Source organism: Convolutriloba macropyga, chromosome 11 (genome assembly GCF_964194025.1).
Source record: "Convolutriloba macropyga chromosome 11, txConMacr16.3, whole genome shotgun sequence".
Taxonomy (NCBI): Eukaryota; Metazoa; Xenacoelomorpha; order Acoela; family Convolutidae; genus Convolutriloba; species Convolutriloba macropyga.
Window position 1 is genome coordinate 24,662,300 of NC_134478.1, and position 25,581 is coordinate 24,687,880.

General features: G+C 35.0%; 2 protein-coding genes across 3 annotated transcripts; one reads left to right on the plus strand and one right to left on the minus strand.

The window, feature by feature from the left end:
• Positions 1 to 1,669: 1,669 nt before the first annotated feature.
• Positions 1,670 to 10,353, plus strand: LOC142349080 (Golgi SNAP receptor complex member 2-like). The gene is made up of 4 exons (XM_075400493.1): positions 1,670 to 1,740; positions 7,043 to 7,163; positions 7,593 to 7,787; positions 10,072 to 10,353. The coding sequence occupies exons 1-4, from the start codon at positions 1,670 to 1,672 to the stop codon at positions 10,351 to 10,353; spliced, it is 669 nt and encodes a 222-aa protein (XP_075256608.1).
• A 299-nt stretch (positions 10,354 to 10,652) lies between these two features.
• LOC142349670 (uncharacterized) lies at positions 10,653 to 25,476 on the minus strand. Of its 2 annotated transcripts, XM_075401392.1 has the most exons (4): positions 24,041 to 25,473; positions 22,185 to 22,307; positions 14,170 to 14,296; positions 10,653 to 11,176 (listed from the first exon to the last, which is right to left on the minus strand). In XM_075401392.1, the coding sequence occupies exons 1-4, from the start codon at positions 24,872 to 24,874 to the stop codon at positions 10,839 to 10,841; spliced, it is 1,422 nt and encodes a 473-aa protein (XP_075257507.1). In that variant the 5' UTR covers positions 24,875 to 25,473; the 3' UTR covers positions 10,653 to 10,838. The 2 variants fall into 2 exon arrangements, with proteins under 2 accessions (XP_075257507.1, XP_075257508.1); XM_075401393.1 differs by lacking the exons at positions 10,653 to 11,176; positions 14,170 to 14,296 and adding an exon at positions 16,330 to 16,499 and having other exon boundaries at positions 24,041 to 25,476.
• Positions 25,477 to 25,581: the final 105 nt, after the last annotated feature.

Genomic DNA, 25,581 nt, shown 5'->3' on the forward strand with positions numbered 1-25,581 from the left:
CAACAGAAACTGCAGCTAAAATCCATTTGTATAACGATATGTTTGCCTGCATGGTTTGTAAGTGTTAGCCCTACTCACGTATTCACTTTGAGAACATTCATTGCAAAGGTTGTAAACGAACAAGATTACAAGAAGTTAAAAGAAAATGACTTAAAACTGCATTTTTAATGAACGGAATTCCCTGCTGAAAATTAAAATGTATAGCATCGTAAAAGAGAGCGTTGTAATTTGGCATTTCACTCAACTTGTTGCAGACAGGAAGTATTTTGATTTTTTTTTGTGTTTTCTTGTGTAATATACTCTCGCAGTTTTTCATTGATTTCGTAAATTTTGTTGTTCGTCTGTTCGTTTTTCGGAAATTTTTTTAAGGAAGGCACTTCCAGCAATACCAATGTTTCTGGGCTGAACTTTTCCTTTATCGCAGAGACAAGATCTTTGTAATCTAAGAATAATGTTTCTAAATGATCACTTTTTTTAGAATAGCATTGGTACCATCCTGTAAAATGACTGTTTTCATCTTTTTTTGATCGTAACCCTGTAATAATTGCAATTTTTCCTTTGTCGTCGAGCCTGGGTAAGCATGTATACTGCAGTCCTGAGGAAATGTCCGATCTCTTGCCAGGTGTTTGTTGATACTACTACCAATTAAAAAATTTTCTGTTTTCTCTTCGAGCTTTAATGTTTCAAACTTCCGAATAAAACGCCATTTTTTGCACTCGTGTCAATCGTTGATGTTATTATAGCTGAAGTAGTTGTTACCTGTGCCGATTTTTTAAGGAATTCACTCACGGTTACCACATGCTCGGCGATGAGACTGTCCTTCTCTTCTAATTTTTGATAAAGTTCGCAATAAATTTTATAAAGATCCGCTTTTGAATAACTTTTATTTTTCTGCAGTCATCATCATCATATTACAGGAGGATATTTACATGAGTAATTTACAATTCTTGATATTTACAATTAGAACTTTGTTACAGAATCTGTTGCTTAAAAAGAACTATTGTGCTAACGTTTAAAACTAGCAATGCATAAGAAAGTGCTTCAAACGTTTAAAAATGAAGGTCAAGAAGCAACTGTACAGAATGAAAGAATTGTGTGTTTTGATGAAAGAATTGTGTGATCTCAAAAGAAGTTTGTAGCAATTATATTAGTCCTGCTGGTCTTTTTATGCGGTCTTTCTTACTACCGACTTTTCTTCGATTTTTTTTTCATCTGGCCATTGGGTTTTTTGCCGACGGGATAAAGAGGTGAAGCGCGAGGGTATTAAATCTCTGAATAATTCTCTCAGAACTTTTACGAGTCTCTAAGTATGCGATTCTCCGAAATTATTAAGAAGACAAATTAATGGTGTAAAGGGCGGTGCTAATAGTTTGATACGCCCACTCTACCACCCACTACGCACCCCCTCCTCCACCGGACTGTGGAAGCGTAAATTTACGGTGGAAAAGGAGAATTTGCCTAATTTCTTCCCCCTCCCTCGCTCATTGAAGGTTGGCGCCAACCTCTCGCCAGTTGTTTGAGAGCAATTCGTTCAACCTCGCTTTAATGGTTCAGATTTGATTTTCAGATTTTGGCAGGTCATTTGCGATGCCTTATCAACGCTGAATAACTTCAAGTGTGCTATAGTTGAAGCTGGCTAAGGATTCAATTTGCATATTTTGATGTCAGAATGGAGGCGCTGTATCATGACACAAACCTGAAACTGGAAGAGGTCAAGACCTACCTTTCCACTTACGACAGGTATTAGATGACTGATTAGGCAACTCAAACATTGGTGATTGTTAATGTGCGCTTTAAGTTTTCTTAAGTTCCACCATTGACAAACCTGTCTTCAGATTTTAAGTCAGTTTTGCAGAAATACTTTGGCGAATGTCCAATTTATTCTTCTACGTAAACGTTGAAATCAGTTAGATATGAAAAACGGAAAACTATGAGAAAAAACAATAAGGAAAATTACACCATATCAATAGATTTTTTTGAAATAGCAGAAAAGTGAAGTTTGAGGTGTTTTGATAAATTATGGTTCAATTTTGTAACAAATTCGGGGGAAAATAACCCAAAACCGCCAATATTTAATGAAGCTTAAAAACGGAGTCCGGAAGTGAGACAAGGAGGTTTGGTAACGTCCATTTGCACAAAATTTTGGACCCTACTCTTCCACATTCTTGGCTTAATTGTCTACAATGAAGCAAATGAAGAGACGTAACCTTAATATAATACAGAGTAATGGATTCTGAAATATCAAATAGATTCTCAATTATGGACAGACGTGTATACCAGAGAGCTTAAGGAGTTTTTTAATTTTGCTAAAACTGGCGAAAATTGAACTCGCCAAAGCATTTGGTTAAAAAAATCCAGCTAATACAGTTTTTTTACGCTAGTTCACGCACGTTTTTCATCAAGTAAACACTAAATTTATCAAACAACGAAAAATGGGATTCTGTTTTTAAATCATATGCACTTCAACCCACAAAAACGAATCGTCTAATGACTTGGATACCAAGATATGTTGGCAATATCAGCATGTGATTGTCAACAAAAGCAAATATAAGCAAAAATATTTACATAAGCAAAAAAATGTCTACATAAGAAAAAATAAACAAAGGAAGCAGCAAAATCTGAAAAGAAACTTTTCTCTCAAAAACTATTTCTTAAGGTTATCAAAAAAACAATAATAGCATTTTGAAGATTTGCAGAATGCGAATTCTCAGAGAAAGTACTGTAACTTGAACGGAAAAATTGAAACTGCCAAACTGTAACCATGTCAAAATGCTTCGAAGCATTTGTTGTTAACAAGCCGCTAAGATACTTTTTAGATTCTAACAAGCGGCAAAATGACAAAAACCCGAGGCCTTTGAAAAAGAACAAAAGGGGCACGGTTAAAAAACCCTAATATTGTTTGAAAATCGATAGTAACGGAGCAAATATTTGTTCCAACCCCTCTTGAGGGGGGAGGAACTATATACTCAAATGGGTTTTTTTTGTTCAGTCAATTTTGGCCGATCGATATAATAATTGTAGAGAGTTGTGAGTGGTATTATTAGAAAGCCCGTCCAGCGTAGAATATGGAATTAAAAAGATTTTTTCAATTTTCGTTTTTTTATAGGGAGTTATCGAGGTTTAATGTTTTATGAATATTAGACTTAATTCGGCTGTTTTTATTCACATTTTTGCCTAATTTTTCGACAATTTTGACCAAATTTTTGTCAATTTTGGTAAATTATGTTAAAACTGTTGACTGGTCTGTTATTGATTTTATCTCTAACGATAGAGGAGGGTTACTGAATTGTTCGATGCGAGTTTTTTGGTTAGAATTTTTTAAAATTCAGACTTTTCGTCAAAAAAATGGCTTTTTTAGCCCACTTTCTGTAAAGTTGCTGGAAGTAGACACCTTAAAACTGCGGCCATACTCTTCATAAGCTCAAATGAAAGCTAGTTCTACTCCCGCTGGCTTTAAGGGTCTTCTGGAATTATAATTTTGCCAATTTTTTTGCAAATTTAGACTCGATAATAGAAAAAGCATTTATTTTTGACAAACTGAAAAATTGTGTATAGAGATGATCTATTTCGCAACCATTTCAACAATTGAGTGTTTTGTTAGACGCGCAGCAAGATATGGGAGGATCTTCATCTCACCATTGATCCTTATGATAAAAATTTTCTAGATTTTAATGGGGTGCGACCTTTTTTTAAATTATTTCCGTAATATATATTTATGTAAATTACGGACAAGAATTTCAAATCAGGGCTCAATTAATGACAGGTACTTTTTACAATATACTAGATTCAGTAAGATTATATTCTGGTTTCAGAGTTAAGCTCATGGTTTTTAAGGCTCTGACAAATTGTTTTCGTAAAAGTTTCATGGACTTCTTGCGTTTTGCTTTTTCTTTTTTTTTGTAGCCAATGACTTAGTGTCCCCAATCAGAGATGCAGTTTGTTTAAGGAAGATAAAATAGAACCCGGACATGTTTTTCAGTTGTCATCTAATGTCTGTTATAACTTCGAAAATATTTGTTTTGAGAAAATATCGGTGAATTTTTGAACTTTGCCACTACTATATCTTTTTCTCTGAACTTGGGGCGCAGTTTTAGTAAGAAAGGCTAAAAACGACGTCCTGTGAGTTATATTTTAATGTTGGTGACGGTTTTATATTCAACTAATTGTTTCTTTATTTCGGTACTACACGCTTTCAATTTTTTTGTTTTTGATCATAAGTTTATATTTTGTTTCCTTGTCAAATTATCACATTATTGACAAGTCTAATTAAACAAAATCTGATTAAGGAAATTGCGCAAAGTTAGAAAAAGGCGTATCTGGTTATGTTAATTGTTTTTGTTGAAAAGTTATGCTTTTTGGGCTGAGACAATGTTATCTCGCAAAACTTTGTGGTTTTTTATTTTGCCTATGTTTGTCTTTCTTTTCGTTGTTGCACGCCATATATCCGATAACGATAGGTCTTAATTGGTTCCCCAAGATGCATAACTCAACCTAGTTAGAGATTTCAATTTATAGCTGTTCGTTTTCATGAGTTTCAAATTAAATTTAAAAAAATTTTTTCCTGCCTCCTTTTTGTTTTTATTTTTGTCACGATGTAATTCAATCTCGCTCATTAGAAGTCTCAATTAATGTTGTTGATTCAAAACTTTTTAGGCGCTTGTTCATACGTTGTGACTGATTGCTTAGACCATTTAGTTGCATAAAAGCATTCAACATTTCTGTACTGTTCAATTTTGAGTTTTTTTTATGTCATGTCTTAGTAGGCCTTTTATAAGGAAGACTGGTTGATGTTATGACGAGGGGAAAGTGATAATTTACAGTTCTTGCAGGTAACTTTGATAGTGCCTTGAACAGTATGGTGTCTTAAAATTGTTTGAAGTGTTGGCTTCTTTGTATTTAATCTTGTTTTGTGGCGTCGTGACTCAGTCTCATCTTTAACAGGCCCAATTGGCTTCCTGAGGAGTTGGAAAATAATTCATCGCTTTTTAATGAAATCCTATGTTAATTATAACTTTTAAAAATATTTTTTTCAAAAACAAATGTTTTTTCAGCTCCGTCTTTTTAAAAATAGTTTTTTTTTCGTCGATTTGTAGCTCAGTGTCTGTAAATACAGATCAGAACCCGTTTCCAGTGAGCTATAATTTAATCTTTAGGACTCTAGAACATTCTCGGCTTCAAACATTTAATTCTCGGCTTTGTTACTACGGTTACTACGATGTTTCGTAAAACGTTAGATTTTTGTAAATTTTTAAATTTTAAAGGATTTTTATTTACTTTTTAACTTTTAACAAAATTCGTAGGTACCATTGGCTCTGAAATTTTGCGCAATTGAACATGGGATAGTGACATGTCGCAACTGCTTCCTATGAAGATATAAATGTACATGTTGGTGATTTCAGTTGATCTAATGACATTATTAACTGTGAATCTACATGTTTTCAAATGGAAAATTTCGCACCTATCTGCTTTTTTGTCGACCTGTTAACCAGTCTCATTGAGGACAGGTGCCATTTATTTTCTAATGTAGTATAGTTTGAATTGTTTTGTTTACGTTTTACCTGATGCGAGTTTGATTTTCTGATGATTTTTTTTATTATAGACATCGATTTTTGGTCGTAAATTAAGTTTGCTGTTTGATTTTTATTATTGCCCTTTCTAGTAGTACTATTATCAACAATTTTCATCGAGCCTCTAGAGTGGCATTATTGTATTCCATTGGTTGTTTGTTGAACGATGTGCATTTTTCTGAGAGTTTTCTATCTCTTCATTATTTGGTAGCGAATTAAGTCAAGAATGCGGTTGAGCGGGGTCGGAACATTATGTGCGTACGCACATTACCGAGCCTCCTTGTTTCAGCTATAAACTGAAAACACTAATGAATTGAAAATTAGATCATTAGTGGCTCGATGCCTTCTGTTAGTTTTCAAACTGAAACCTGCTGAGACATCAAAAACAAACAGTTAACGGCAGAACTCAATAAATTTGAATAACAAATTTCACCGAAGTAAAAAATCAGTTAGACAACTAGAACGATTCAGCTGTTTTGCTAGAAGAGATGTGACTGGTCATTATTAATAATTAATTACAGCTCCAGAAAAGGTTACATCTTTGTTTAGGTTTTTAGAGTAAGGTAATTCATGCATATTCAAAAATTTAGACTAAAAGTTACCAAAAATCCCTAATTAGAATACAGTAGTAATTGACCCCACGCACACAAATTCAGCTGAAGTCACCAAAAAAGGTTCGTCTTTAGTTTTTTCAGTGCGTGATTGGATGATTGCAACATACATCGAGGAAGACGCTTTAAGAATAAAATAGCTTGAAAGGTCCTGAATTATAAACCAAAAACTGAAAAACTAGCCTGTGATTATCGAAAAAGCGTATGACCCTACATAGCGAAAACCTCAAAGCAAAAAAGTAAAGAACTTAAAATTATCAAAACCATTCAGATCATGTTGACGAAGTTCACAATACGCGTGTGGAAAAAAATATCACACCGGTTTTGTCAATAAGTATTGAAGAAAACAACGAAGGAGAAATAAATCGACATATGGCAAAACTCTAAAATGTTTTTGAAAATTATTGTCAAAATTTAACCATGTATCATTTTAACACTTTTCATCCTCAATAACAGAGACAGTAGTTGTGAGTGCATTTCAAGCAATATCTGTTGGGCTCTCTCTAACAATGAATTTCTGTAGGAGTATTTTTTGTGAATTTTGGTCGAAAAATTTAACTTTACTTATTTTTTTAATGCTATACATGTTTGTTTCCCACTGATATAGACGCGTTATGGAGAGCATAATGCAATAGCAACTATCAAACTGTTACTCTAAAATCATGTGGACTGAACGGATCTCAACTGATCTAAAAAACGCCTAAAGTTCTGCGAAAGCTAATTTAAAGGCCACATTATAGCCAACAACAAAGATGACGCATAAAAGGTTCGCGCCTAAAGGTAAGTTCTAAAGGTTTCGCGCCCTTTGTTGACATAGCTTCATAGTTGTACAGAGCATTGTTTATAAAATGTGGCTGTTAACAGGTGTAGCAAGGCACACGAAGATCAGTTGGCACAAGACATAGACGATAGGCTGCAAGTGATCAACTCCAACTGTCACAAACTGGAGAATAAAGTGAACCACGAGCCACCTGCCAGAAGAATGGTGAGTAGTATTTGAAATGGTGCTCATCTTCGTCACTTTAAAATTAAATGTCTGCTTTACTTTACACACATGATGTAAATAGTAATCCAATCAAAGTAGCTGTTGTAATCAACAGCATATTCGAGATGCGGATAGCTAGAGAATAGAGGTCGTCTTTTGGAGATATTGAGCAGGAAGATCCAAGGTAGTTCATTCACGTGGCAATCTTAGAGTTCATACTTGTTGCTATTTTCAGAACTTTTACACCCCGAGTTATATTTTGATTGTGAGCAAAATAAAAATTAAATTCCCATCAACAACAGCAGCAATTGTTATGTTTATTTCTAAACCTCTGAAGAATCATATGTCAAAAAGAGATGTGGTTTGCACCGAGAGTCAAATACTTTTCCGAAGAAGCACCAGTCAGTAATTGACTCCGTTTTTTTGCAGAATGCGCGAATGCGAGTTAATCAACTGAAATATGACTACGACCATGTAACACGTGCTCTGGGCAACATACAGATGCGGAGGCAGGAGAGAGAACGAGAGGAGAAAGAGAGAGACGAACTTCTGCACAGGAAATTCAAACCAAATGACCAGACTATCGATATTGGAGATTCCTTAGATATCAACGCCAGGCTTCAGGTAGCAATGATTACATAGCTGAACTCTTGGGTATAGGCTGCGTAACTCGCTTGAAACCACAGAGCTTCTGGCGTTCATTGAGAACCTCATAGATGTTCGAGATGTTAAGCCAGAATCTCGAGTTGAATTCCGAAGAAACACGTTTGCTTAAGAAGAAACACGTTTGCTTAAAAACACGTATCTTGTGTTCAAGTTTTAAATGCCGAAAATTTATGGAATTCAACTTTTGTTGTCTTCTGTTATATAAGAATTTCTGGCATTTAGATGCTGTTACTGCAGACTCGGTGTTTTTATAGCTGAGAAGTGGCAAGCTGACAGCCGCTATATCGTGGTGTTCGTTTTTTAAAGATTATATAAAATTTTGAATTATATTGGGCGCTGTCTTTTTACGACTCGAAGAGTATTGGTGAAGCCTCTTTTTATCGGTAATTTTGTTGGAATGTATTTGAAACGGGAGGTGAAATGTGTGAAAACAAGTGTTTAGGTCAAATTGTCGAAGAGCTGAGAAAAGAGTGGTTTTCTGTTCGCGTCGCTTATTTGACATTGAGCAAGAAAAAGAGGTGTGAAAAAATTTTCTTTAAGCGAGTTTTTGGTCACGTGCGGCTGTTTGAAAACAGTTTTTTAGTTCTAGCTCCAAGCTTTTTACGACTCGAAGAGGAGTATTGGAGAAGTCCTTTTTTTAATAGCCGCACAGCGATAGCTGGGGCTATTATTGGCCTTCTCTTGGTTTTTTTTTATTTCGTCGCCGCGATTTTGCGGCGTGAAATTTTTTCACTCTAATTTTGAAGTAGACAAGAGAAAACGGTATTTGAACAAAAATTCGCTTTCTCGCTAGTGGTTGTTTATAGCTGCGAAGCTGTAAGCTGAGCGTAGCTATATTGCGGTGCTCTTGGATTTTTTTTAAATGGTTTTCACAATCCATTAATTGTTCCTTCTAGGCCTAATTTTTTGTTTGAACCAAATTTCCATTTCTCGTTAGGGGTTTTTGGTTCACATGCGGCATTTTGACATTGATATTTTTTATATATTTTGATCTGATTTTTTTCAGAAATGGTTTTCCCAATTCAATAAAAGTCTATTCTAGGTCTAGTCTTTTGTTTAGTCAATGAAAATTCTTTGAATTGTACGTCAGGACTTGTCCTGCTATGTTATTTTATTTCGCGATTTTTGTTACGACCATATGACGTCACAACCACTTCAAATCTGCTTTTTATTCATTCGTTCATGCAATTTCAACTGAAGTGCGTGCGTGACGTCATTTTTCGCTCTTAGTGGAACGAGTTTTTTTGTTCATTCGCGTGGTTAAATTTTTGGTTACACTTGACTAACCTCACTCTGAAAAATGACTTCCTCAATTTGAAATTGACTTTTATTTACTTTAATTCAAAGAGATAGTTCAAATGGGTGTGCATCGCTCTTAATGAAGTTTATTTGAGAGCAGCTAATAGAGGCAGCAATAACTTATACAGATTTCTAATCAGAATATAACATCAGCCTTCAATGAAAAGACGAAATTTTTTGGTCTGCCTTATTGACTGTTTTTTAGACTGCAGATCTACGAAGCTATTGCGGTTATTTTCTGGCTATATGGCAGCTATTTTTTTCATCTTTTACTTTGTTAAGAATAAACATGGACGTGTTTGATGTTCTACAGCATAATAATACCCCTTATTCGGTTACCTTTGATATTGTTCATGCAATTTGGGTGGTTTAAAGTCGGGCTAGAATGTTGTATGGCTTTACCAAATTGCTTCATTTTGGCGGGCGAGATAAACGTGTACAAGCCAGGTATTTCTATCTTAGAAAGAGTAGTATAAAGCAGCGTAGAATTACTACAACCCTGCAAGTTGGTAGGCGCTGTTGCTTAAGTACTCAATTAATTATTAATAGCTGCCCTCATCTTCTCAGAAGGCTATTATTGCGCTCCTATTTTTTACAATCCAAAGAATTTGGATTGTATTGGTGTGCTGTCTTTTTACGACTCGAAGAGGAGTATTGGAGACCTGTCTTTTTAAAATTTAAATTTCTCTTGGAGTAAAGTATTGGTGGATCATCTTTTTTATCGATAATTTTTGAGAAAAGAGGATGTAAAAATCGATGCTGCACGTGAAAACTAAGTGTTAAGGTCAAACGGCTGAACGAATTGAAGAGCAGAGAGAAGAGTAATTTTCAGTTCATGTTGCATTTTTGGGAGATTGACATTTTTACCGAATTAATTTTCAACGACTTATCAACATTGCCCGGTTTTCTTGCTAATTTTCACAGAACTTTTTGTTATCGATAGGTTACGAATCGTGAACTGGACGGAATACTGTCAACTGGAGGATCTGCTCTGGACCATCTTAGACACCAGAGATCCAGTATGAAAGACGTCCAGCGGAAGCTCCTGGACTTCGCCAACACTCTAGGACTCTCAACGACTGTCATGAAAATGATCGAAAAGAGAGGGTCCCAAGACAGGCTAATTCTGATTGGCGGGATTCTGTTCACATGTGTCATAATGTATATCACGTTAAGTTATGTTTGGTCCAGCAGAACTAGCTCTGATACAACTATCGCTACATGATGATCTTGGACGTTGTCATCAGATTTAAATTTATAAATTTAAATTGGGAAATTTTTGGCTGAACAAATCACTGTCGTGGAATATTCCACGCGAATAGGTCCTTTATTATTATGAACCTTAGTGTTTGAGATTTGCTGATGGGCTTGAAATTTATTACCTATGCCTCATAAATAGCTTATATATATATATATATATATATTCCTATAATTGAATCTTTTGTCATCTTGTAGAACTGTTGACGTTATCGGTGAAGATTTCCATTTGATGTAAATGCGTCGTCAGAATAGATATAAAAACTGTATTAGGTAATTTGAATTTATTCCGGTATTTTTGAAATTTTTATTTAAATTCAATGCTTTTACCAGCCTCGTCTTCTGTAAATCACCTGTATCCACAAAATGGCTTTTTATGATACATTTATCATTATAGTAAACTGCCATAATAATCAGTGGAGAATGTAGAAGAGGTAACATCTGTGCATTGAATTAAATGACAGGCATTGATGGTTTTTCAACGAATACTTGAATAAACATAGCGTCATCTCGAACGTAAAAGTGCTTTGCAGGTCTCAAGGCCTGCAGTGGAGCGAACTTTGCAATTCCAAAGTAGTTGTTCCTGTCGCGCACTGGCTGCTTAAGAGCTTCCTTCAGCAGATCATTTTCAGGGTCGGGACTGAAGCTGGCAGTAATATCACGTCGTTTGTCCCTGTCGGGATTTTGGTCTCTGAGTCTGACAAGGACGTTCACTTTGAGTGGCCATGGTAACAAATTGTCGTATTTGCCTTTACAGACGAAGAAAAAGATGGGAAGGTACCGTCCACGATCTGAAACATCAAAATTTCTTCGTTTTACGTTCTCGTCCCTAATTTTAAACCTAATTTGTGCATATCGTAACTTATCGGTGATTAATAGCCGCACAGCAATAGCTGGGACTATTATTGGCCTTCTCTTGGTGTTGGGCGCTGTTTTTTTTTAAGATCTGTTCATACATTTTCATGATTTTTGAAGTCAAATTGGAGTAGTGATTTTGGTCACGCCGAAACAGGAAGTGGAGCGAAAAAGCGAGTAGTTCTGCGGCGTAAAATTAGCTATATTGCGGTGCTCTTTTCGTCGTCTGACGCTCTTTTTTTCGTTTTACATTTGTTCACACAGCAAAGCTGAAAGTCAAATTCTCTGAATGACTTCTTCTCACTAACGGCATTTGCGCGCGTGACGTCATTTCTCACTCGCTTTAGCGAAAGTTTTTAGGTTATTTGAGTGATTAGTTTTTGATCATATGTAACTTACCTCACTCAATAAAATGACTTTTGCACTTTAAAACTGAAGTTTAATTTGAATTTGTTTAAGGTCAAAGGAACTCCTAACTCCTATGTGCAGTAAAGGTCCCTAATAAAAGGCTTCTGCGGAATGAATTTTAACAAGCTTTATTTTTCTAAATGGTTTTCACAATCCTTTAATTGTTCATTCTAGGCCTAATTTTTTGTTTGAACCAAATTTCCATTTCTCGTTAGTGGTTTTTTGTTCACATGCGGCATTTTGACATTGATATTTTGTTTTTTTTTATATATATATTTTGATCTGATTTTTTTCAGAAATGGTTTTCCCAATTCACTAAAAGTCCATTCTAGGTCTAGTCTTTTGTTTAGTTAATGAAAATTCTTTGAATTGTACGTCAGGACTTGTCCTGCTATGTTATTTTATTTCGCGATTTTTGTTACGACCATATGACTTCACAACCACTTCAAATCTGCTTTTTGTTCATTTGTTCATGCAATTTCAACTGAAGTGCGTGAGTGACGTCATTTTTCGCTCTTAGTGGAACGAGTTTTTTTGTTCATTCGCGTGGTTAAATTTTTGGTTACACTTGACTAACCTCACTCTGAAAAATGACTTCCTCAATTTGAAATTGACTTTTTTTACTTTAATTCAAAGAGATAGTTCAAATGGGTGTGCATCGCTCTTAATGAAGTTTATTTGAGAGCAGCTAATAGAGGCAGCAATAACTTATACAGATTTCTAATCAGAATATAACATCAGCCTTCAATGAGAAGACGAAATTTTTTGGTCTGCCTTTTTTACTGTTTTTTTGACTGCAGATCTACGAAGCTATTGCAGCTATGAAAAGAGGATGAAAACTCGATGCTGCACGTGAAAACTAAGTGTTAAGATCAAACGGCTGAACGAATTGAAGAGCAGAGAGAAGAGTAATTTTAAGTTTTTTTGGGAGAGTGATAAAAGTAGGTGTAAAAAAAATTGCTAAGCGAGCGGAATATTTTGGTCACGTGCGGTTTTTTCGAAGTAGTTTATTTTAGTTTTACTTTTTTTTTCTCTTAAAGTGGTTGTTTCAAACAATATTAACAACTAATGATTTGTTGATGTAAGCATGCGTTTTTGATCATCTAAACCATAGTTTAAATCTAGTTTTTAGTGTCCGGGGTAATTTTTCGTGGTTGAAAGTAGTATTCATGGGGGTTTTCATGCCCTTTAAAACTTGATATTATCACTTGAATTTGTTTTAACTGAAGAAAACAGGCCGTTTTCACGATTATTGCTTAATTTTTGTTTTTCAATTTGTTTGTTTTACCGCTTAATGTTTTTTGCCGTTTAGAGTGTTTATCGTATTCAATTATTTTGTTAGGGTTGAATCAATTCTGTAGTTTTTTGTTGTTTTACTTCTTCCTCTGGTCTCAAAGTGTTTTGCAGTGCCCTTGTGTGTCGTGTTATTGCCCAACGAATAAACAAGAATTCAGCACGCTTTAAGAACACATTCTTAAAGCGTGCTGAATTCGAGACTCATAAACTTTAACAGAGTTCTTAGATTTTGTCATTCTTTATTTGCTCTGTTTTCTCCTTTTTCGAGATGTATCACTAATTTTGATTTTTTTTGTATTAACGTCCGTCATCTTCTGATCCCGCTATTATAGCGGCCCTATTTTTCTCCTAAGGCTTGTTCAGCATTTTGCGTGAATGTTTTTGATTTCTGTAGGATTTTTTATTCTTCTCATTTTTCAACGCGCTTTTCAGCAGCAGTTGCGCAGCAAAATAATCTCGAAATATGGTGTTAAATTATTTATGATTAAACATACTACAAATGCCGACTGCTAATTCGCGGGGTGAAATGATTTGGCGTTGAGATATCCGGATTAAAATGAATAGGGGCAAAAAGAAGTAGAGCCGTATAATTAAAGGTTCTAAATTGAATGGAATCATTTTGTTGCAAACCCTAATAACATAGGAATAATTGTTAATAAGTAAGCTTTCAACCAGCTGGGGAACACTTGTTTCACCAAAATTTTGTACGTTTGAAACAAATATTTAGGACTCAAGTAAAAATATCTTACGAGAGTTATGACGGCATATTCAGCGGTATACAAGTTATTGCGAGCCAGAAATCTGTTGCAACCTTTTCAAGATCGTACAATAAAGCGTTGTAGTGCCGCTAGGATGTAATTATTTTGGGAGTTGTGATTATAGTTTCTATTTCGGCTTTGTTTCATTTTGCAAATATATGGATTCAGATGAAACAACAAAGCTCGAGGCCATGTATTTAATAGCCATGTCGAGACATCTCATGTTGCTAACAACGCCCCAAAAAGACAATCATTTTCTCTTCTTGTAGTTTTGATATCGTTTTTGTCGTTTTCCGTTTTCATTCTTTTCTTCCTGTTATAAGAAATTGTCGTCCTCATTAAAAAAAAATAACTACGGCTTCTAAATGGGTTTTTTAATCTGTGGCCAGACTGTGCAAATCGGTGGCACAATCTAATTATGATATCTTTTAAGCTGACAGATGGAAACATAATTTAGGGTGACTCACTGCTTCCAGTGCCGAATAGACAAGTGGCGGCCATTATTCGATATCCGTGTTGAGCTGTGTAGAAGGGGGTACTGTATATCGTCACTGTCTCTCCACACTCGGCCGCTCTCTTCTTTTGAGACACATTCTACACAGAGTAAAAAAAATGTTACGGTTAAGTGTTTCAATGCCTATTTTGTGCCCCCAAGATCGGTTGCTGATTGATCGATTCAGAAAACTCATTACTTGTTTTAATTGGTGTCAAACGAAGTTTGTAACAATTGTATTGGTCCGACTGCGATTTGTCGTTCTGCCGACTTCTTGTCTGTTATTTTCGTCTGACCATTTGACTTTTCCTCCTCAAAGAACGTATAAAAAGGTAAAGCTTGGGGACTTTATGTCCATGAGCAGTTCTCTTAGAGCCTGATGTCTTATTAGTTTTTGCAGCATGCGATTCTCCGAAAGTAATGGAGACCTAAATTCTTGGTGTGAAGAGCTGTTCTTAAGACTTTGACCCACTCATCACCCCCATGTCATCTTAAAAGGACAAATTTGCTGTGGTCAATAATGAGGCCGGTGGTCAATAATGTGAGTTATGTTGAAATTTATAATGATAGTGTTATTGTTTTTACCGTTACAGATAGGTCAGGGTCACTGAAATGTGTGATCCGCCTTTTTTACTAAAATTTTGAAATATTTCAATATTCAGCCTTTTTTCATCAAAATGGCGCCAAATCTTTTATTCTTTGTGCCTTGTTTGTTTAAACTTTCGGATGTGAAGATCTAGAAACTGCTGAAAAAATCTTCGTAATTTCCCAAAAAGGTAATTTATTTCCGCGTCCTTTGAGTGTTCTGGAATTCAAAACTTGCCGCCTTTTCACTAGTTTAAGCAGTGCATAATTTCTTCTTGATCTATTAAAACTTTTCTTTACCAAGTTTCATTTCACTAAATTTCGAAAAAATTTCATGTTCTTAATTTCAAACATTTTTGGAACTCCGCCTTCTTTGCAATTCTGTTAACATTGTAACTTAATGATAGGTCCCATCAAATTTTTGGTGACCCAAACATTTATACACCTATGGTTTTTTTTTGTCTTTTTCACAAATTCGGGACCAATTTGTCAACAAGGGACCATTGATGTTCAAATGAGACCCAAGATGAGAACTGGGACCCAAGATGACCCAAATGAGACCCAAGATGACCCAAGATGAGTCATATTTTATTTAATGACGGGCCTAATTAATTGGCTTCATGAATTTTATTGCTTTTAAAAAATTTTTGGTCTAAAAGAAACAATGATTTTGAGCTTTTTGTTCCGATCCCTCTTAAGGGGGGGGGAGGAACAATATACTCAAATGTTTTTTTGTTGTTCAGACAATTTTGACCGATCGATATATTCATCATGGAGAGTTGTGAGTTATCGATGTTTTAATTTTTGTGAATATTAGACCAACTTGCTTTGTTTTTGTTCACATTTTCCGGAATTTTTCCTAAATTGTCGTCAATTTTGCTTAATTTTGATGATTTTTTTTAAAAATAGTGCTGTTGATTGAAAAACAAAAAAAGTATCATTGACTATTTTGATTCAAATTTTTCATCAAAAATTTTGGTTAAATATTTCAAAATTCAGACTTCGTCAAAAATAGCACAAAATAAGCTTCTAAAGTCCACTTGTTTTGAACATATTGTTTCACCAAAAATTTGTACGTTTGAAACAAATATTTAGGACTCAAGTGAAAATATCTTACGAGAGTTATGACGGCATATTCAGCGGTATACAAGTTATTGCGAGCCAGAAATCTGTTGCAACCTTTTCAAGATCGTACAATAAAGCGTTGTAGTGCCGCTAGGATGTAATTATTTTGGGAGTTGTGATTATAGTTTCTATTTCGGCTTTGTTTCATTTTGCAAATATATGGATTCAGATGAAACAACAAAGCTCGAGGCCATGTATTTAATAGCCATGGCGAGACATCTCATGTTGCTAACAACGCCCCAAAAAGACAATCATTTTCTCTTCTTGTAGTTTTGATATCGTTTTTGTCGTTTTCCGTTTTCATTCTTTTCTTCCTGTTATAAGAAATTGTCGTCCTCATTAAAAAAAATAACTACGGCTTCTAAATGGGTTTTTTAATCTGTGGCCAGACTGTGCAAATCGGTGGCACAATCTAATTATGATATCTTTTAAGCTGACAGATGGAAACATAATTTAGGGTGACTCACTGCTTCCAGTGCCGAATAGACAAGTGGCGGCCATTATTCGATATCCGTGTTGAGCTGTGTAGAAGGGGGTACTGTATATCGTCACTGTCTCTCCACACTCGGCCGCTCTCTTCTTTTGAGATACATTCTACACAGAGTAAAAAAAATGTTACGGTTAAGTGTTTCAATGCCTATTTTGTGCCCCCAAGATCGGTTGCTGATTGATCGATTCAGAAAACTCATTACTTGTTTTAATTGGTGTCAAACGAAGTTGGTAACAATTGTATTGGTCCGACTGCGATTTGTCGTTCTGCCGACTTCTTGTCTGATTGTTATTTTCGTCTGACCATTTGACTTTTCCTCAAAGAACGTATAAAAAGGTAAAGCTTGGGGACTTTATGTCCATGAGCAGTTCTCTTAGAGCCTGATGTCTTATTAGTTTTTGCAGCATGCGATTCTCCGAAACTAATGGAGACCTAAATTCTTGGTGTGAAGGGCTGTTCTTAAGACTTTGACCCACTCATCACCCCCAGTTCATCTTAAAAGGACAAATTTGCTGTGGTCAATAACGAGGGCGGTGGTCAATAATGTGAGTTATGTTGAAATTTATAATGATAGTGTTATTGTTTTTACCGTTACAGATAGGTCAGGGTCACTGAAATGTGTGATCCGCCTTTTTTACTAAAATTTTGAAATATTTCAATATTCAGCCTTTTTTTATCAAAATGGCGCCAAATCTTTTATTCTTTGTGCCTTGTTTGTTTAAACTTTTGGATGTAAAGATCTAGAAACTGCTAAAATCTTCGTAATTTCCCAAAAAGGTAATTTATTTCCGCGTCCTTTGAGTGTTCTGGAATTCAAAACTTGCCGCCTTTTCACTAGTTTAAGCAGTGCATAATTTCTTCTTGATCTATTAAAACTTTTCTTTACCAAGTTTCATTTCACTAAAATTCGAAAAAATTACATGTTCTTAATTTCAAACATTTTTGGAACTCCGCCTTCTTTGCAATTCTGTTAACATTGTAACTTAATGATAGGTCCCATCAAATTTTTGGTGACCCAAACATTTATACACCTATGGTTTTTTTGTCTTTTTCACAAATTCGGGACCAATTTGTGAACAAGGGACCATTGATGTTCAAATGAGACCCAGGATGAGAACTGGGACCCAAGATGACCCAAATGAGACCCAAGATGACCCAAGATGAGTCATATTTTATTTAATGACGGGCCTAATTAATTGGCTTCATGAATTTTATTGCTTTTAAAAATTTTTTGGTCTAAAAGAAACAATGATTTTGAGCTTTTTGTTCCGATCCCTCTTAAGGGGGGGGGGGAGGAACAATATACTCAAATGTTTTTTTGTTGTTCAGACAATTTTGACCGATCGATATATTCATCATGGAGAGTTGTGTTATCGATGTTTTAATTTTTGTGAATATTAGACCAACTTGCTTTATTTTTGTTCACATTTTACGGAATTTTTCCTAAATTGTCAATTTTGCTTAATTTTGATGATTTTTTTTAAAATAGTGCTGTTGATTGAAAAACAAAAAAAGTATCATTGACTATTTTGATTCAAATTTTTCGGCAAAAATTTCGGTTAAATATTTCAAAATTCAGACTTCGTCAAAAATAGCACAAAATAAGCTTCTAAAGTCCACTTTGATCAAATTTGCCTAAATTACACACCCCAAAAAAACCACTAACTCAGTCTTTGTAAACTCAAAGGGGGGCTAGCCCTGCTTCCATATTTGTTAAGCTTGATCTGTAATTAAAATTTTGGCGTTTTTGCGAACTTTGCTCGTTGATTATCAAAAACGCATCATTTAGTTTTGAAGTTTTAACTAACAAATTATCTATATCTATCACATTAGAAAAAATAGGGTTTCCTATTGGTTGAACAGCATTAGAAGGGCTAGTTTTGGACCAATCTTGGACTGCTACAATCCACAAATAATCCGGATTCTAATCATAGCTCACTGGTGATTGGTCCAATTGTCTTCATAAGCAGCTCCAAATTACAGAATCTACTTTCTTACTTGAAAGCTTATGGTCGTTATAACTTAAAAAATATTTGATTTTTAAATGAATAATGGCTTTTTGAACTTTGACCTATTTTTGTCTTAATTTGGTCAACTTGTAGATTAGTTTCAGCAAGGGAAGAATTCTTCTTCTTTCTACTGAATCAAAATTTAACATTTTTTGTGGTTTTACGCCTCAAGTTATGGTTTTCTGGCTTTGATACTGCGAAATTTTACAATTTATTTTTAGGTCTTTTCCATTTTTCACATTTTCTCGTTTTCTCACAACATCACATTATTGACAGATCACATATCACATTACTGGCAATAAAAAGACATATTTGAACATATGAAAATCTTTAAAGATGTGGATTATGGTTTTAGCGGCTTCGACAACACTTTCTCGAAGATGTTAATTGAACTTCAGTTTTTACTCTGTCTTTTGAGTCGTATGAAATTTTGTGTGAAGTGTCACGTTTATTGACTTTTTAGGGGGATATAGATGAGCCGGTATTCTGATTTGAGTAGATAGCTGTTGGCTGTCATGACTTTGAAAACATTTGGTTCCAAAAACTAAAAAATAAAACATTTTTAACTTCGCAAGTTTGTTCTTTTTTTGTCTGTTTGTTACCTGGTCTCGTTAATTACAGTTCATATATGCCATTATTGGTGTTATGGTCAGGTGTCGTAAGGTTTTGGTGTCACAAAGTCTAATGTTTTTAAAGATTTCGTTATGACTTTACTGGCTTCGACATGGGTTTTTCACAAAAAAAGTTTTTCAATTTTTGATTTTTGTCATATTGACGTTCTTTCTGTAGACTTATTCTGGATAATTAAAGGTCTCAAGGGCTTCCGTTGGACGAATCAACGAACCTATTTAAACGTTTCATTTTATAGCTAACGGCTTTCATGCCCTTGGAAATGATTTTTTTTTCTAAAATTACAAAATTTTACCTAGTTTTCTTTTTCTTTTTCTCTTGTTAACTAGTCTCTTAATAAGAGTTATTATACGACATTATTGGTGTCCGAAGAGCGCACAATTGAACATTTTTTGGAGGGCAAAAAATGGTTTTGTGGCTTCGACGTTTTCTGACAAGTTTCAATTGAGTTTTTGTTTGCTGTCTATTTTGTTGTTTTTTTTTATAACCGCATAAAAAATGGAGTAATGACAGGTCTTAATGCCCTCCTATAAAACCATAGGTAATTATAGTTTGTGGGATGTTTCCATTTGATTTCTAATGGTTTTCATTACTTTGAAATTAACTGTTTTTTAAAAAACCTAAGCCATTTTTTTTTAAATGTTTTTGTTCTACTTTGTCTAATTGTTACCGGGCCTTATTATGGACTGGTACCATATCTTTTCTTTTCCAGTGATGTAAAAGTTATTTTGTTGAGTTGGAGTTTTATCTGACGCCATTTTGACTTTGTTATTAATTTTTTTTTTGAAATGGACATAAAGTTTTTAATGTAATTAATGTTTGTTGTTGACTGATTTTGCTGTTCGTCTTTACTCGCTTTCTTAATAATGGCAGAGCTCATCAATCTAATACGCCATTTTTTGTTCAATGAGTTTTTTGCTTTGGAGGCCCTCTTTTTGTTCATTTGTTTTGAAAACTACTTGAATTTTTGGGGTTTTCTTTTTGTTCCTCATTTGGTAGACAAGTATGCCAAAATTGATGATGAGCGGGGTCGGAACTTTTTGTGCGATCGCACATTACTGAGCCTCCTTGTAGGCCAACTTGTAGCTTAGTTTGAGTACAGACAGACCGAGTCCTTGTTCTAGTGAGTTAGATTTATCCTTTTCAAAAGGTTCGTTTAAGCTAATGATTTTATGGCTTTGATACTACGAGTTTCCATAACAATTTCGCTATTTTAGGTTATTTTCTCATTTTTGAGGTCCTTTTTGTCATCTTCTCGCACTATACCACTTAAACAAGGCATAATTGATTGTCTTTATTTTTTGTGAGTGGTTTATGGTGTTAACGGCTTCGACACTGTTTTCTTTCGAATTTAAATTGAGTTCTTGATTGTATTTGTCATTTTTTTGTACGCATGTGGTATATTCTCGATAATGAAAAGTCTCAATGGCTGACTTTGAAAGTATAATTGGTTTTATCTAATGATTTTACCCGATAGCTAATAGTTGTAATGACTTCAGTTGATAGCTAGTGGTTTTAATGACTGAGAAAAATTGTTTTCAAAAAGAGAACCGTACTCTTGAACTTCGCCTTTTTCCCATTATCAACATGGTACCTATTCTCATGAGCACATGAACTGCAAGCTCATTTTTTAGTTGAGATGTTGTCTGATGCTATTTCGACCAAGTTATCTTCAAAATAGACATTGAGTTATAAAATAGGTATGGAGTTAAAATTCGTTATTGTTAAGTGATTTTGCTGTTTTTCTTGTCTTGTAGTCTCATTAATGGCACGTATTATCTGCCTTCAAATGTGGCATTATTTACTTCATTATTTACTTCATTATTTACTTCATTTATGTGGCATTATTTACTTCATTTATTTGCCTTACAAGATTTTTTGCCTTACAACGTCAAATTTAATTTTGATTAATATGAATTTTTGAAAGATTTCTAATGCTTCCTCATTTAGTAGTTGACCATTAGGTCATGAAAATTCAGATAACAGGGTGCGGATCGGAACCGATTAGATAACAGAACATTATGTGCGAGCGCACATTACATTACATCAAAGTATCTTTAACATTTTTGTACCCACTCTTCAAAAAAATGGTATTTAATTCAAACCTAATTTAGAGAAAAAAGTTCTAGTTATAGAAAAACTGAGTGTCCTTGCGAAGTTTCCGCAGCTAATTGAATGTTCAGTGGCGTTGTAACCATGAAAGTAGGTTAAATTGGAATTTTGATAAGTATCAAGCTAGTGCGGTATTTGGAATGATCTCGTTAAGTTAAGCTTAACAGCAAACCTTAAACTAAATTACAATTGTGTTTCTTAAGCTAGGAGATTTGACATCAAATTTCTCAACAGTTGGTCAATATTTAGGTGGAGATGTTGTTGCACTCAATTTGATCGGTACTTAATGGATGTACTCGGCTATGTGAGTGCATTAAAATTTTCGTTCAGTATTTTATGACCATGACAATGCACTTCGCAAAATTCAGAAAATTGTGTGTGCTATAGCGCACAATCAATTAGTATGCTATTATCACAATTTTTTGAAGTTTATATCTTTCAAAATGCGTTTAAATGGTAACTAGCTGGCCAGCAAAAGGATCACAAGATAATCATTTAGAGGAACAGATGGTTTAACAGAATTTTTGAATTCTATTTCGCACAAGCTCCGCTTCGAACCATTGCCCTCGTTTGACAGCCATAGTTCTTACCGCTTACCCTACAGATGCTTCTATTACCATTCGGACCAGTATTTGTTTTGTTTAACAACTTTTTGCTTTGCTATATTACATGTTTAAGGAGTGCTAAGACTTTTACAGATAACAGGCTTCTACACGGTGGCATAGCGCGTCTCAAAACACGCGTACTACGTTAGGCTTCATGCTTAAGGAGCGTTAGAACGTGCGATGATTTGCAGTAAGAATTAATATATAGATTGCTTGGCGCGTAATTAGGCTATTCAGATTATATATGCAAAACAAGCATTATTTGATTCACGCAGGCTAATGAAAATAAAAGACGGATAATTTCATTTTTTTGGTCTAAAAAACGTATTCAAAACAGGATTATGATGGCTTCTCATCGTATAATGAGCAAAGTCTTCTGAAACCTTGGTGGGTAATTTTATGTAACCGGAATTCTGAGATTCTTATAGCTCACCTCAATTCGCCATAAGAGACTTGATTTCTGTACTGAGCTGTAATCCATGATTCGTTGCACTTTGAAGTTCTGTGGAATGTCAGTCACGGCCTTTTCGCTGTCTATAGAAACTCCTCCTTTGCCCTGAAATTAATTTTTGTTAATTATAGTTGAAAATTAGAGGCGTTCTGGAAACAGACTCCATGTCCCATGATCAGCAAAGTTAGTTACGCTGAGTTCCGGTTCCAGTGATAAATTTTTCTTTTTCTGAGTTTGGTCAATTATGTTAGATTGTGGTTAAAGCCAATTCAGCACTACTTGGTTATCGTTTCTAGCACAATAAATAAGCAGGTGCTGCAGCTCAAGTTTCGAACACTGATTTAAAATGATGCAACTTTTTATCAACGAAAAACCGTACTTACACATTTTTGCTGACAATTTGTATCTACGATTAAATTTTGATGTATCCGATTGGTGAACACTTGAATTTGCGACAGTGTTTTTATGTGTGGCCAGGTTTGCCGAATGATGTTCAAATGGAGGAGATTTAAACATTTATTTGTCTCACGTAGTATATTTTTGATAGCCTTTTCAAGGGACTTGCGTGCTTTGTAAAATGTGTGGTGCTGACTGAGATAGATATCCCTTGATATTGAATCTTGTGGGATCTATCTTTAATGCTCATGGTAGCAAAAAAAATTTGAAATTCAATTTTCTTTCCAAATATGCTGAATTTTTCGGCTACATTTCCCGCGCGATCTAATTAACTTAGCCTAGCTACAAACTTAGCCTAGAAGAATATGTAGAGATGAACAAACTAACTTTGAATACAAACAAAACCGAATTAATCCTTTTTTCGCGCGGTAATTCTGATTTCGGATCTATTTTTTTTTACAAAAACGAAGTTCTCACAACACAAAAAAGTTGCAGATATCTTGGTATTCAAATTGACGGGAATCTTAGTTTCGAGGAGCAGCTGAATAAAACCTTGAAAAAGATGGCTCATGCTATAAGATTAATTTACCTTATAAGACATCAAGTTCCCCTGAACGCGCGCATTCTTCTTTTAAAATCACTTGTGCTTTCATTCACACTTATCATTTTCGGCAATCTTTCAAAATTTATCTGCAAAAAACCTAAAACGCCTTAACCGACAGATTAACTGGGGTATAAAGGTGTGCTTTCTACGCAAAAAGTATGACAAAGCGAGAGATCTGCTAATCCAGACAAAGACCCTACCAGCTGAGCTAATAATTGCAAAAATGTCGCTAATCAAATTTCATTATGATATCGGTAGGCCTGAAAATTCTGAAAATTTTCACGGGTATCTGAGTCTTCATCAAAATACTCGAACAAAACATTTCAAAATTAGACAAAATGCCAAAAACAGCTTTGGAATGAATTCGATTGTTCGTCAATGCGTACAAAAATGGAATAATTTACCCCATTGGCTTCGGTTGGCAAAAAATGGAAACGTTTTTAAGAAAACGTTGAATGATTTCTTGCTCTCACAACATGAAAAAATTCCTTTGAATAGTAACGTAGGAGCTTTTAAAAGTTATTTTTATTTTTAGGAAGAAAACAATCGAAGGAAAATTTTATAATGTGATTATTTAAGAAAATTGTTGATGTTTAATATATTATTTTGTTTGAATGATTTGAAATATTTTTTGTTTCAGGTATATTTAACCGTATGGTTATAATTTTAATTTACTTGTTGCAAAAAAAGCTTCCATAAAGTAACTGCTAAGGACGCAATGAAGAAACTAATGTTTGAAACTAAAGTTTAACGAAGAAAAAAGGAGAATATTGTCTAAGTGGTGCTCTGACTATTTTTGAAAGAAGATTTTAACGCATCAAAGGAATTTTCCACTAACATTTACTATTTGAACTTCCGTCTGTGTTTTCGGGATGACAATCGGCTGGGGAGTTGGTGGCTTTTTGGGAATTTTATCCTCTCCTTTTGTCCCTGATCCTTCTTCTTCCCCCTCATCATCGCCATTCTCCCCAGATTTCCCTCCTTTTCCATCTTTCCCGAACTCCTTCTCACGTTTTGGTTTTGGTCTGCAAAACGCACAGGGACAGTCGTCGAATGTTTTGAAAGTGTATCGTGGTCTGCGTTGAACTCGTTTTTGATTCGGCTCGTATGGTTGGTTTGATGTTAAGTTGATTTCTTGGACGTCGTTATGGTCATTTGATTCCTGTTGCTCCTGTTCGATTGGTGGTGGTCCGTCTTGAATTTGCTGATTCAGAGGTGATGATTCATTTGGTCGATCCACTTTGCTAATTCTGGTTCCTCCGTTGACACTAGAGATATCCTTCGCTGAGGCAGATTGATCTCTAGTCAATTGTCCGCTTCCTTGTCGGGAACTGGCGACGTTCGACAAGAGGTCGTCAATTTTGGCGCCATCGTTCTCGTTATTGGAATCAGGGGGTCCAGTGGATATTTCGACATCCGAGGATTCTCGGTCGCAATGTTCCTTCTCTTCTTTGGGTTCCGGGTTTTTTTGTATGGTCGGAGGATCGGTTGGATTCATTTTTGACGACTCGCCCCGGTTCACGGGATCTTCTCCGATTCCATTTTCGTTTGTATAGATGTCGTTTTCCTGATTGTTTTCGTTATCGTTTGTTTGTCCAGGTGATGTTTCTTTGTTTAAATTTCGGGACTCTTCTTTTGAACTTTTCTCCCGGTCAGTTTTAGTTTGTTCCATATTTATTCATGTTTTGTAGCGTTAGTAGAATGAAGTTGTTGTTAAAGCAGCCAAAAAGTGCTACAAAAATTTTGTGTTAGAAACGGAAAAGCAAGGAATGTAAAACAAACATAAATAGGAATGTACACGCACGTCGATTTCCATGCTTAAATATTTCAAACTTTCTTGCATATGAACGAATTGTTGAGAACACCTGCTGAGAATATTCCAATTTTCCACCATGAATTTTACTCTGAAGTTAATTAATTATTAATTTACCATTATAGCAAGGCTTGCATTTTTATATCGTTTGGTATTAAAGAGGAACGTTTTAATCAAAGGAATCATGGTTCCTGTTTAAAAGGGTTTGTCAAATTTATATATCGATTGAATGAAATCACCGGAAGATCAGAGATCTGTTTCAGGTATTCAGTGCTTCAACTTCCAGAATTTTCCAAAGAAATGGATGGAATTGTGGCTCCGTATTCGTATTTGATGTTTTCTTTGATGTGTACCTTTTTTTGCAGATTGAAGGTCCCATCTATTTTTAACTGCGAATAATTTCATGTTCGTTACAACAGACCATAATTCAGAACACAACGACCAAAAGTATGGCTAGATGGTACCGACTGGCATCGACCAAGTGTCTCTAATCTATCTCATTTTCTCGTTACCAGTCCGGCGGATATTAAACTTGAATGCACTGAATTGGACATAGTTACAGAGAA

Bases quoted from the DNA above. Each gene is read 5' to 3' on its own strand.
- LOC142349080 (XM_075400493.1), top strand. From the start codon at position 1,670: ATGGAGGCGCTGTATCATGACACAAACCTGAAACTGGAAGAGGTCAAG. The intron at 1,741-7,042 runs GTATTAGATGAC...GGCTGTTAACAG, and splicing joins TACCTTTCCACTTACGACAG to GTGTAGCAAGGCACACGAAG. The intron at 7,164-7,592 runs GTGAGTAGTATT...GTTTTTTTGCAG, and splicing joins AGCCACCTGCCAGAAGAATG to AATGCGCGAATGCGAGTTAA.
- LOC142349670 (XM_075401392.1), bottom strand. From the start codon at position 24,874: ATGGAACAAACTAAAACTGACCGGGAGAAAAGTTCAAAAGAAGAGTCC. The intron at 22,308-24,040 runs GTTAGTGGAAAA...AATTAATTTCAG, and splicing joins CGGAAGTTCAAATAGTAAAT to GGCAAAGGAGGAGTTTCTAT. The intron at 14,297-22,184 runs GTGAGCTATAAG...TACTCTGTGTAG, and splicing joins GTCTCTTATGGCGAATTGAG to AATGTGTCTCAAAAGAAGAG.